The sequence below is a fragment of the Heterocephalus glaber genome, unplaced genomic scaffold (genome assembly GCF_053883595.1).
Source record: "Heterocephalus glaber isolate CG9 unplaced genomic scaffold, H.glaber_assembly_v1.0 deba00000122, whole genome shotgun sequence".
Taxonomy (NCBI): Eukaryota; Metazoa; Chordata; class Mammalia; order Rodentia; family Bathyergidae; genus Heterocephalus; species Heterocephalus glaber.
The window spans coordinates 47,500,643-47,513,647 of record NW_028258138.1 but is presented as its reverse complement, the minus strand read 5'-3'; the positions used below and the strand labels follow the sequence as shown (position 1 = coordinate 47,513,647).

The 13,005-nt window shown below is 36.9% G+C and overlaps 1 protein-coding gene across 6 annotated transcripts in view; it reads left to right on the top strand.

Annotated features, from left to right (window-relative positions):
- The window catches only part of Dcbld2 (discoidin, CUB and LCCL domain containing 2), a 109,216-nt gene that overhangs the window by 55,954 nt on the left and 40,257 nt on the right, over window positions 1-13,005 (top strand). For all 6 annotated transcript variants that reach the window (XM_087214219.1, XM_021238786.2, XM_087214209.1 and 3 more), the window contains 2 exons: window positions 10,639-10,690; window positions 12,698-12,770. In XM_087214219.1, coding sequence (XP_087070345.1) covers window positions 10,639-10,690; window positions 12,698-12,770 — 125 coding nt within the window. The remainder of the gene's footprint in view (window positions 1-10,638; window positions 10,691-12,697; window positions 12,771-13,005) is intronic.

The following is a 13,005-nucleotide window of genomic DNA, read 5'->3' as shown; positions in this document are numbered from 1 at the left end:
GGTTGAAGATTTAGAGTATTTGGAAATAAACGTGTGAATGGTCTTGCTTCAACAGCTGCTTCATTTGTTACTCCCACAAAGAGTTGTTACTGTGTCTTATTGCTAGAGTGGTGATTTCATCCAAGGTAGACTAATATTCATTGTTATGCTGGAGCTCATTGGAAAATTGTTTCCTCTGAAGCCTTATTTCCTGCTCTATGTTTGGTCCTAAGGAAGCAGCAGGAATGAAGACAGACACAACCAAGCCTTCATGGAGCTAATAGTATAGGATTGGAAAAAAGACATTTAAATAAATGGCTGTTTATTTGCCATTAAGATAGGAGGCCAGAGAGGTGCAAGGAAGACTGATGAGCAGCACTGTCCTAATGAAGTCACTTTAAACCTCAAAACTGAAGGATTAATTGTAGATTTGAGGGTAGACAAGGACACCAGAACATTTTAGGAAAGAGAACAATAAGTGCAAAGGCCTGGTGGTAGAAAGGAGCTTTAGTACAATTGGGGGGAAAAAGACACTGTGGGTGGAGTGCTTAGGGAAATGAGTAGGTCTCATTATTGAAAGCCTTACGGAAGATAGGGTGGAACTTTTTCTTAACAGTGCATGAAGGTTGGTAGAACAGTGTATATTCTGAATAGTAGACCTGTTGATTTCTCTTGCTGTGCAGAAGCTTTTTAATAAGAAGAGATCCCACTTGTTGATTGTTTGTACTAGTTCATGGGGAACTGAGGTTTTGTTCATAAAATCTTTTCCTACGCCAATGTCTTCGAGCATTCCACCTAACCTCTCTTCCAGCCAGTTTAGTGTTTCTGTTTTAATATTTATATCTTCAATGCATTTCGATTTTAGTTTAGTGCATGGTGAGAGATACAGGTGTAGTTTTAATCTTTGGCAAGTTGAAACCCAATTTTTCCAGCACCATTTATTAAAGAGTCTATCTTTCCTCCAGTGAGGGTGTTTGGCACCTTTGTCAAAGATGAGGTGGCTGAGTGTGTCTGGAGTTGTTTCTGCATCTTCTAATCTGTTCCACTGGTCCTCAGGTCTGTTTCTTTGCCTGTACCATGCTGCTTTTTTTTGTTTTGGTATCAGGGATCGAACTCGGTACCTTGTGCTTGCAAGGCAGGTGGCGGAACTGCTGAGCTAAATCCCCGGCCCTACCATACTGTTTTTAATCACAGTAGCTTTGTAGTATAGTTTCAAGTTGTGGATTGTGATACCACCTACCTTGTCTTTATTTCCTAAAATTGCTTTTGCTATTCTAGGTCTCTTCTTGTTCCAAATGAATTTTTGGATTGTTTTCTCAGGTCCATGAAGCATGCTGCTGGAATTTCAGTTGGGATTGTATTGAATCTATATAGCAGTTTTGGAAGTATGGCCATTTTCACTATGTTGGTTCTTCCTACCCAGGAGCAAGGGATGTCTTTCCATTTTCTGACATCATCTTCGATCTCTTTTTTCAGAATGCTATAGTTTTCAGAGTTGAGATCTTGATTTCTTTTGTTAGGTTGATTCTTAGGTATTTCAATTTTTTGGATGCTACTGTGAAAGGAATTGCTTGCCCCATTTCTCTCTCAGTGAGTCTGTTGTTTATGTATAGGAATGCCTTCATTTTTGTTTGTTGACTTTGTATCCAGCTACTTCACTGAGTTTGGTTATTAATTCTAGAAGACTTTTGGGGGAGTTCTTGGGGTCTTCTATATAGAATATCATGTCTGCAAATAAGGACAGTATGACTTCTTCATTCCCTATCCTCATTCCTTTTATTTCTCTTGTCTAATTGCTGTGGCTAATTTTCCAAAACTATTGAACAGGGGTGGTGATAGTGGACATCCTTGTCTTATTCCTGATTTTAGTGTGAAGGATTTCAGTTTTTGACCATTTAGTATGATTTTAGCTGTTGGTTTTTCATAGATGGCTTTTATCAGATTGCGGTGGAGACTGCCTATTCTAGTGTTTCGTAGGGCTTTTATTAGAAATGCTTGTTGGATTTTGTCAAATGCTTTTTCTACATCTATTGAGATGATCATATGGTTTTTGTCCTCAGCTCTATTGATATAGTGTATTACATTGATTAATTCATGTATGTTGAACCATCCTTGCATCCCTGGGATGAATCCCACTTGGTCAGAGTGTATGATCTTCTTGATGATCTTCTACATTCTCTTTGCCAGTATCTTATTAAGGATTTTTGCACCTATGTTCATTAGTGTGATTGGCCTATAGTTCTCCTTTTCAGTTGGGTCTTTCTCTGCTTTGGGGATCAAGGTGATGCTTGCTTCCAGGAATGAATTCGGGAGTACTGCTTCCCTTTCTATTTCATTGAAGAGTTTAAACAGTAGTGGCAATAGTTCCTCTCTAAATGTCTTGAAGAGTTTAGGAGTGAAGCCATCAGGGCCCGGACTTTTCTTAGTTGGTAAGTTTTCAATTACGTTTTCAATTTCATTGATTGATATTGCATTGTTTAGAGTTTTTAGGTCTTCTTCGTTCAACTTTGGTAATTCATGTATATCTAGGAATTTGTCCATGTCTTCTGTATTTTCCATCTTATTGGCATATAGGTTCTCAAAGTAGGTATTGATGATCCTCTGGATTTCTGCTGGCTCCATTGTAATTATGCCATTGTCATTCCTAATTGCATGGATTTGGGTATTTTCTTTCCTTTTATTTATTTTTGGAAGGAGGGACTGAACTCGGGACCTTGAGCTTGCAAGGCAGGTGCCCGAACCACTGAGCTAAATCCCCAGCCCTTCTTTCCTTCTTTTGTTAAGGTTGGCTAACAGTTTGTCAATTTTGTTTTTTCTTTCAAAGAACCAACTCTTTGCTTTATTGATTTTTTTTTGTATCATTCTCTTAGTCTCTATTGCATTGATTTCTTCTCTGATCTTTATAATTTCCTCCCTTGTATGAGCTTTGGGTTTGTCCTGCTCTTCTTTTTCTAGAAGCTTGAGGTTCAGCATAGGTTGTTTAATTGGGCTCATTCTGTTGTCCTAATATGAGTATTCACTGCTATGAATTTCTCTCGTAAGACTGCTTTCATTGTGTCCCATAGATTCTAATGTTATACTGGTATTGTCATTTAATTGTAGGAACTGTCTGATTTCTTGTTTAATTTCTTCTGTGACCCATTGGTTATTCAGAAGTGTGTTGTTCAATTTCCATGTGTTTAAGAAATTCTTGTGGTTTCTTTTGCTGTTGATCTCGAATTTCATCACACTATGATCTGATAATACCCGGGATGACTTCAGTCCCTTTGCACTTACTTAACCATGTTCTATGAGCAAGTATGTGGTCTATTTTGGAGAACCACCCGTTTACAGCTGAAAAGAATGTATATTCTGATTTTGTTGGGTGGAACACTCTGTAATCATCTGTTAAGTTCATTTGTTTAAGAGTTTGAGTTCTAGTATTTTGCTGATTACTTTTTGTCTAGTTGGTCTATTTGTGACTTGGGTATTGAGGTCCCCCACTATTTTATTAGTACTTATTTGATTTTTCATGTCTCTTACTATTTGTTTTGTACAGTTTGCCGCAGTAGTGTTTGGTGCATATATATTTACCTCTTCCCCTTGGATTGTTCCCTTCATAAGGATGTAGTGTCATCCTTTGTCTCTCTTAATCAGTGTTGGTTTGAAATCCACTTGATCTGCAAAGAGCATAGCTACTCCTGCTTTTTTTTGGGTTCCTGTCAGATGGAGTATTGTTTTCCACCCTTTAACTTTTAGTCTATGAGTGTCTGTTTGAATTAAGTGTGTTTTTTGTATGTAGCATATTGTTGTATCTTGCTTCTTGAGCCATTCTGCCAGTCTATTTCTTTTGATTGTTGAGTTTTGACCATTAACATTGATGGTAATAGCCGATAATTATTTATTGTCCTGACTTGTTCTTTTTGTTGGATTCTCCCCCTTGGCATTCAATTTCTTGAAGTGTCTGATGGATTCATTCTGGGCTTCCTGGGGTTTTGATCCTCATTGTCCTTTCCTAGCATATTGTCTGAAATTTTTTGGAGTTCTGGTTTGTTATTCATGAAGTTCCTAAGGTGCTCTTTCTCATGAACATATCTTATTTCTTCATCAATTTTGAAAGATAGTTTTGCAGGGTACATCCATCTGGGTTGAAGGGTTTTTTCCTTTAGGGCTTGGAATAGGTCACTCCAAGCTCTTCTTGCCTTGAGGGTTTGTGTTGAGAAGTTTGCTGTGATTCTGAAGGGCCTTCCTTTGTATGTGAATTGTTTCATTTCTCTAACTGCTTGTAGAATTCTGTTCTTCTGTTGGGTTTCTGGAATCTTAACTATTATATGCCTATGTGTAGATTTCTTTTTTATCAAGGCTAGTTGGCACCGTATATGCCTCACTTATCTGTATGTCAAGTTCTTTTCCCCTGCTTGGGAAGTTTTCTGCTGTAAACAGTTTTTTTATGTCGTGTGCAGTCTCTCCTGTTTCTTCATTGATTATGATCAGTCTTTTGTTCTTCTTTGCATTGTCTAGCGCCTGCTGGGTTGATTTCTCGTGGTCCCTTAGTATTTTAAAGAGATTTTTCTTTTTCTGGTCACTAATTGCAATCCTGTCTTCTATATGTGAAATTCTGTCCTCACATTGGCTCATTCTGGTGAGTATACTTTCAATGGAGTTTTTAATCTCTTGGAAATCTGTTTGCATTTGTTTTATGGTTTCCATTTGTTTCCTGTGTTGAGATTCCATCATGTTTCTCAGCTCCTCTTATTTTTTTATCTGTGTCCACTCTAGATTTATTAATCATGTCTTTCACTATGGTCACAATCTCTGCTGTTACCTGAGAAATTATTTCTGATTTCATTTTTTTGCAGATCCTCTTCTGTTGCTAGTTCAGGGAGTCCAGGTGATTGAGTATCAGAGTGTTCCATCTCGTTTCACTTTGGGGTTGCTTTAGGTGATGTGGAAGTCTGGTTTTTAGACTTATTTATGTGTCTTCTTAGTTCAGCAGGGTTGGGTGTGTGTGTGTGTGTGTGTGTGTGTGTGTTTGTGTGTGTTTGCTGTTGCCACCCATGCAGCTCACCTACTTGGCCCTGGGTGGGGGAGCTCTGCTCCTCAGCGCTGGGGGCGGTGGTATGGTGGCTGGAAAGGCATACCTCCTCAGTACTGGGGGGAGCTCTGCTCCTTGGTGCTCTGGGCGGTGGTCTGATGGTCAGAAAGGCTCACCTCTTCAGCACCAGGGGGGCTCTGCTCCACGGTGCTGGGCGTGGTGGTTCAATGGTGGGAAATCCTCACCTTGTTGCTGGGGGACGCTCTGCTCCTCAGTGCTTAGGGCAGTGGTACAAGGGCCTGAAAGACACCTTCTTGGCACCCAGGCGGAGTGGGATCTGCTCCTAGGTGCTCGGGGAGGTAGTTACGCAGCTCACCTCCTGGGTCTGTTGGATATTTTTAAATTGTACTTAAATTTTAACAACCTGTGTCTCAGCCAACCCACTTTCTTACTGCTTCCCATCTCTCAGGAGCTCTCTCTGTCAATAAATTTTCCTACTCTTAACCTCAAAAAAACCCAAAAAAACCCTATTATCTATCGGTTTGCAGAAATAGTAACATTGCTGAATTTGGACTTGTCTCAGAAAAAATGTGATGTTAGCATCTTCAATACAAAACATCTGAGACCTTTCATCCTGTTGTTGCTGTCTTACCTTTATACTTGTAATTCTTTCATGCTGTTCGTCACAATCACTTCATACTACCTTCAGATCCATTCGTGAGCTTGCCTCAATTTCTAGGGGTAAGGAAGCAGATAATGAGTAAGGTCAGAAGCTTTTTTTATGGGAATTAGGATTACATTCCCCTTGTGTTAGACTCTACTGTTAAGGCATGTAGAATAGACACAGTAGGTGCTATTTCTTCTTTGGGCTGCACACGGAAGAGAGTGCCAGTCTGCTTCCTTGAGAGCATCCTGGTTTGTGCTCTTGCCATTTTCTGTAGTCTAGTGCATTGATGTGAAGTGTACCATTAGTATTTAACGTAATAATATATATTCTGTAGTCTTGAATGTGTTAAGTATTTGACTAAAATTACTAAAGGGAGAAAAAAGAATCCTATACAGAGGCTCTTTCTAAGTTAAGAATATTGTAAATTATATACTGCCTTGCATTTTGAACATACCACCAAGTTCTGGGATTATAGGATATGTTTAAGTGGATTCAGTATGGTAATTGTTTGCTTTATCAGTATTTTTTTATCAGTGTTTATTATAATATAAGCACTTACACATTCATCTTGTAAGTTGCTCCCAAAACCTGACCATTATCTTTGACTCTTCTCTTGGCTCAAATCATAGGCATCTGCCACTTCTCAGAATGTATATATACTTATGTCAGGATAAAACGACATCTTACAAGTTCCACTGTCACTTTTCTAGTTCACGTTACCATCAATGTTTAACCCAATTGCAACAGTAAATTCGTTATTGATCTTTGTTTCTGATCTTTTCTCTCAAGTTTACTTTCAACACAGTAGTTACTATGATCTTTTTAGAAACCCCATCTTGCTTTGCCAAATGTCTTTACCTCCAAGACCCATAGGATTAGGCTTGGCTTCCAATTTCTTGTTTGACTTCTTCACTTATTTGTGTTCCTTTCTCATGTTGGCAACGTCCCTGGCATGCTTCCACCCAGGCCTTTGTGATTTTCACTGCCTATTTTCAGATCTACTTATCTCATCCCTCACACCATCATGCATTTTAGAGTTTTATTCAGGTGTTACTTTCTGGGAGGTGTAACCTGACAACCTTACTTAAGGTTGCAAGTTCTTAACTTTTCTAACCACTCTCCTTTTTTTTTGAAGTACTTGTCACCTTCCAACACTTCATATTTTACTTTATTAATATTGTCTTTTTTCGCTTATCTCTACTGGAAGTATTCTTCCTGTGTTCATGGATTTTTGTCTCTTCTTTGTTTTATCTGTAGTCCCTGGAATAATACCTCACATCATAATACATATTTATTACCTATTTGTTGAATGAACTGCCAAGTCTTTTACTGGGCTTTTAAAAAAAAACCCCATCTATGTAGATATTAAAGGTAATGATGGCTTCTTTTTATTGTAAAAAATTTAATAGCATTTGTATTAACAAATAAATCATCATATAATTCTCATACTCAAAGTATACAATTCACTGATATTTCAGTATATTCAGAGCTTTGCAATCATTAGCGCAGTGAATTTTAGCATACTTTCACACCTCAAAGGAAACTGCATAATTAGTAGCAGTCACTTCTATTTTTCTTTCCCTAATTCTCTCCAGCTATTTCTCCTTTCCTAATTCTCTCCAGTCCTAAGTAGCCACTGATCTACATTTTGCCTCGGCAGTATGCTTCCTTTGAACCTTTTGTATCGGTTCATATATTACGTGGTCTTTCATGATTGGCTTCTTTCACTGTGCATGTTTTCAAGATTCATCCAAGTTACAACATTTACCAGTACTTCATTCCTTTTCATGACCAAATAATATTTTATTGTATGTATACACATTTGTCTTTTTGAGGTCATATTTTAAATACTCTGTATTCTAGACCCTTACCAGATAACATGATTTGCAAATACTTTTACCCATTCCATGGGTTTTCTTTTTCTTATGGTGCCTTCGAGGCACAAAAATTCCTAATTTTGATGAACATGTAATTATTTTTATTTAGTTGCTTGTGCTTTTTTCATCATATATATAAAACCACTGCTTAATACAAGGTCAAGATTTAGTTATTTGACCTTGCTCTCAAATTTCACTGAGCTTGAAAGATCACCTTAGGATGCAAATAAGAATTCAAAATCATTTTTAAAATGATTCTTCTAAAACTCTTTAGTTTTAGTTCTTAAATTTAGATTCACTTTGAGTTAATTTTTGTATATGATACGTAATTGGTGACCCATTTCATTCTTTTGTGTGTGGATATAAAGTTGTCCCCACATCGTTTGTTAAAAAGACTGTGCCTCACACACACCTCCAACTACCTACCCAGTTGGAATGTCTGGGCACCTTTATCAGAATTTAGTTGACTGTGCATTTGAGGGTTTATTTCTAGACTCCAGAATGTTTAATTCCATTCCATTGATTATGATAATGTCTGATTCATTGCTATCTGAAGTCTCTGAAGTAGATGGTTTCTTTTGAGCTGTACTCATTTTCTCTAGATGTGCCTATTATCTTGGAGTCTTAACAAGTTTTCTGGAAGACTAGGCTGTTTACTTGGAAAAAGTTTTTCAAAAAAGACAAATAACATCTTATTACCTGCTTAATGTGTTAGTTTTGTTTTTGAGGAATTGTAAATGTCAAAGTATGTTCTGCTGGCTTCCTTTCCTTGCCTTCAGTCTTCTTGGCTTTCCTTGAACTATTGAATTTGAATTCTTATTTGCATCTTTTTTTTTTTCCAGTACCGGGGATCAAACTCAGGACCTTGTGCTTGCAAGGCAGGCATGGTGCTACTGAGCTAAATTCCTTGCCCTCGGTTTGCATCCTAAGTTCATCTTTTAAGCCCAGTGGAATTTGAGAGCAAGGTTGATTAGTTTCACATTTGTATGGCATACTGTGCACTTTAAGCGCTGCATGACTAACAAAGTGCTGTTCTGATCAAATATATCCATTGTTGACCAACTTTCTGGCATGTGGCTTGAAGGTAATGGTTTCAGCTGGTAGTCATCTTGTGACTTAAATGCCATACTGGACCACACAGGTACTTTTCATTTCAGGATATTAATCTTCGAAGCTGAAGTTCTAATCACAGATGTTGGAAATTCTTTTGATACAGCAGGAAAGTAGAAAATTGGTTCTCATTGATACTGTGCAAAGATTGACAGGAATAACTAGAGTGCGGCTAATTCTGTTTATGTGTCACTTTTCCAGTCAGCTAAGGTAATAGTGAACTCTTATTCAAGCTTGTATCCTCTTAAACTCCTAAAATACAAATTTATCTTGTTTATGCAAATGTCTGTGGTGTATACACACTGATGCATATAATTGCTCTCAAATAGTATATACTAATAGTATCGTATTAGTATAGCACTGTTATTATGCTTTACTTTTTAAAAGTATTTCAGCTGAATAATAAATTAATTTCCTTCAAATTATAAGATAGATGGGAGGCCGTTAATATAACAATATTTATATATTGGCAGTGTGGTAAGAATGCCAGCTGCCATCTGCTTCATCAGTGTATTGGCTCCTTTGGCATGGTTCTTCAGCCAAGTGTATATATGTGAAATCACCTATTTTGTGATTGCCTTCAGGTCTTCTTCCAAGTTTTCCTCCCTAAGTGTTAGTAAGTGATTCAACTTTGCCAAACCTGCTAACAATCAGAAACTTCTATTCTTTCTCTGATTTACCTTCCTGTGTGTGCTACACTCTTAATTGCTGCTCACAGTACAAAGGTGAAGATACAACTTTAGCTTTTGTCCAGGAACTAGGCATTATAAAAAAGATATTGCTAATAACTAATTCCATCAAGTTTTAACACATGGTACTCTAAGAACATAGAGTAGTCATCTTTTCATTAAAGCAAACAAAACATAAGTGCCTACTATGAGCTAAAGGGGTTTGACTTGTGAAGGTTAAGGCCGTATCTGTGAGGAAGAGACATTTGTTTAAGTTGCAGTATTACAGTCACCTTGGTTATGGGTAAAAGAGCATCTTGTGCCAGGGCATCCAGAGGAAGGCTAGGGTGGCAAAAGACCAAGGTGGGTACAAAACGAGAGTTGAGAATAAGGCAGGGCCAGATACTTCAAGATCCTGTAGGCTGCATTGAGGACTTTGTTTTCTTTCCTAAGAAGCCATTGGAATTTTTAAATTCAAAATTCTGTTTTATACAGATGAATTAGGTCTCCATTAGAGGCCGGCTACCTTTTATTCAGAAGTACTGATTTCTAGCACCAGGGATTTAGCTCAGTGATTCTACTGTGCAAGGTCGCAAGTTCGACCCCTGGTACCAAAAATAAATAAATAAATAAAGGAAGTACTGATTTCTGGATGGAAAGCATTAAATTTTAAGTTTTTTTTTCTTTAGAGCAGTACTTCACCAATTAAAGCATATTTAAGAATAATCTAGAAGATTTTATAAAACAGATTTTGGGGGCCCGTCCAGAGATTCTGTAAGTCTAGATGAATTCAGCATCTTCTAAGTTATGAAGTGTTGAGATTTTGATTAGAAGTCAGAGCTGCAAAACTGACTTTTTTGTCATTGAACCTTTGTGTATAAACAACAAAGAATCATTTTTAGTCATAATAACCATGAAATATTTTTTTCTTTGGGAATATATTACATAGACTATAGAATATATATAGATTTTATTTATATGTATATAATTTTTATTCATATTTCAGAGTATACAGATTTTACTTATATGTGTGTGCTCTTTTCTAGGAGGGAATGTAGTAGAAAGCAGCATTGAGAAACTGAAATACTGAAAGCAGTATCTGGGACTTAGCTCCAGAAATTAAGACATATCAAATGAGAGAGAAATTATGATGAACAAAAATTTGTAACATTTTCAGTGCTGTTGAGATTTTGTAATTGTCTTTTTTTTTTTGAGATTTGTAATTTAGATCAATACAATTTGAGATTTCTGTAGTACTTGGTCTTTTAACAAGAGCACTAAGTGTGAATTACTAAATTTGCTTTTTTATTTTTGTTTTTCTAGATCTAATTACTTGTTTAGATACTGTATCCAACTTTTTGGAACCTGAATTCAGGTATGGCCATATTTATGACATGTGTGTGCACTTAAATGTTTCAATCCACTTCTTGTGTTATACTGAAGATTAATATATAGTGTGTGACACATAATCAAATTCTGCTTTAATTCTAACATTTAGATCTTCTCCAAAATGCAAGTATAATTTTTATACACTTTAAAAGTAGAACTAGTTGCTTTGTAAAATCTGACAAAACTATTGCTAAAAATAGAAATTTGTTTCTGTCTTTTTTTTTTAAGAAAGGGGAGGGCATGGTGGAGGCTATAACTGAATTCTTCGGTGTTCTTATCCAAGTAGCATTTCTACTGCTATTTCTCTGCTTTCTACCTTTGTCTTTTGCCTAGACTAGGATAACTGTTTAACTGATCTCCCATTTCTAATCTTTGCTAGCTTTTTTTTGTTCATGCTACTACCAAGTAGTTTGTAAAAATGCATACTGATTATTTACCTCCTTAAAAATGTTGAGAAACTCTTTATTGTGATAAAAACTTCAGATTCCATAGCTTCTTCATCAGTCTTTCATGAATAGGCCCTGGGCCATTTTTCCAATCTCATATACATCCACAGTGATTTACACTGCTGTGAGCTGTCAGAACTCTTGCTTTGGAACCACTTTACTCTGGTCTGCTTGGCAAAGTCATTCTCATCTTTCAAAACCCATTTCATTAGCCTCCTTTCAACTTGCTCCTATTCCCAAAGAACCTTATTCTGTCTTCAAGAATGGTCGGTCCTCTCTTCTGGGAAGAGTGCCCTGTTTTGCATCAAGGGAGTCTGTTTAGCAAGAGTAATGAACCCTGGTTCCCTCTACTTTTCAGCTCCATCACCATCACTCACACCCAAACTGCTGGCAACCCTCTGCTGGGCTACTGTACGACCTTCCACCCTCTGCTCATGATTCCTTATACATTTTTACCCCCCAAGGAGCCAGATAATCATATAGAGTTGAAGAGAAACATGAGTACACACACAAATCATTGCAATCCTGTACATATGTAGACTGTCAAGATCCTTTACTTACTTAGAAATAATCCCATACCCCTTTCCCACAAGGCTTCTGTATGATCTAGTCCCTTACCATCTTTGACCTTCCTTTTGCTCAGTGTACTTTGCCTGGAGTGGCCATTCACACTTACAGACAGCTGCCAGTTGTCTTGCCTCAGGATCACACACTTTGTAGTGATTGGTGTGCATTTCCACCACTTGATCCAGTGATATCTGGCACCTCACTGCTGAAGCCTCACTTATCAGACCTCTGTTCCCTCACTGAGGCTATGCAGAACCCTGTGTAAGAGAGCAGACTCTAGAAGCCATCTGCTACCTACTGGCTCCATGACATACATGGGTACATCATTGTTCATTATCTGTAAAGTTAGGATAATAATACACAGGATCCATACAATAATACACAAGAATCCACAAAGGATTCTTGTGTGAATTGTGAATTACCTGAAACACTTAAGATACTGTCCAACACATAGTGAGTTCACTAAATATTTATATTACTTTTATTTAATTAGAATTATCCTGATTATTTCAGAGTGACTTCTTTATGACAGAATCAAAATCTAAATAATTGTATATTGGCTGAATGTTTTTTCTACCACCAGAATGTAAACTTACCAATGTCAAGGGCCATATTTGTTTGGTTAACCTTTTTAAACTCAGTACCCAGTACTCAGACATTCAACAGACTGCATAATAGACATTCCTATAAGTCTGAGGACTATGATGAATAGATCTTATAATAGAAATATGTCTGCCATTCATTACAAAGTAAGATAAAGCAATATGTAGAATGTGAGAACATTTTTTGTAAATATATAGCTTAAGATGCTGAATATGTGTGGATGGAAAAAATGCTCAGGAGGCTTTTTTGAAGTGATTCAGAGTGGTGACATTATGCGAGTTAGTTACATTGAATTGAAAAATAATATTTGTGATGTTTTTTACTTTTCTCCAGAAAGTACAGCATTACATAAACTTTTACTTGTTTACATTTTTCAGTAAGTACTGCCCACCTGGTTGTCTCCTTCCTTTTGCTGAGATATCTGGAACAGTTCCTCATGGATATAGAGATGTAAGTTGGACATAGACTTATTTTAAAGTTGTGATGTAACTTTTTAAAAACTCAAGAATATTTAGATATGTATTTGTTATATGTTTCTATCCTTTTATTTTTTAGGAATTATTTCTTTTTAGTAATAGGCAGTGTTTTATTCTTTTTCTTCTGCAAAAAATGTTATGGCATCAGTACTCTATGAGAACTGCCCAGATCAACTGATTTCCTCAGAAAGTAGAAGTGTCTTCATTGT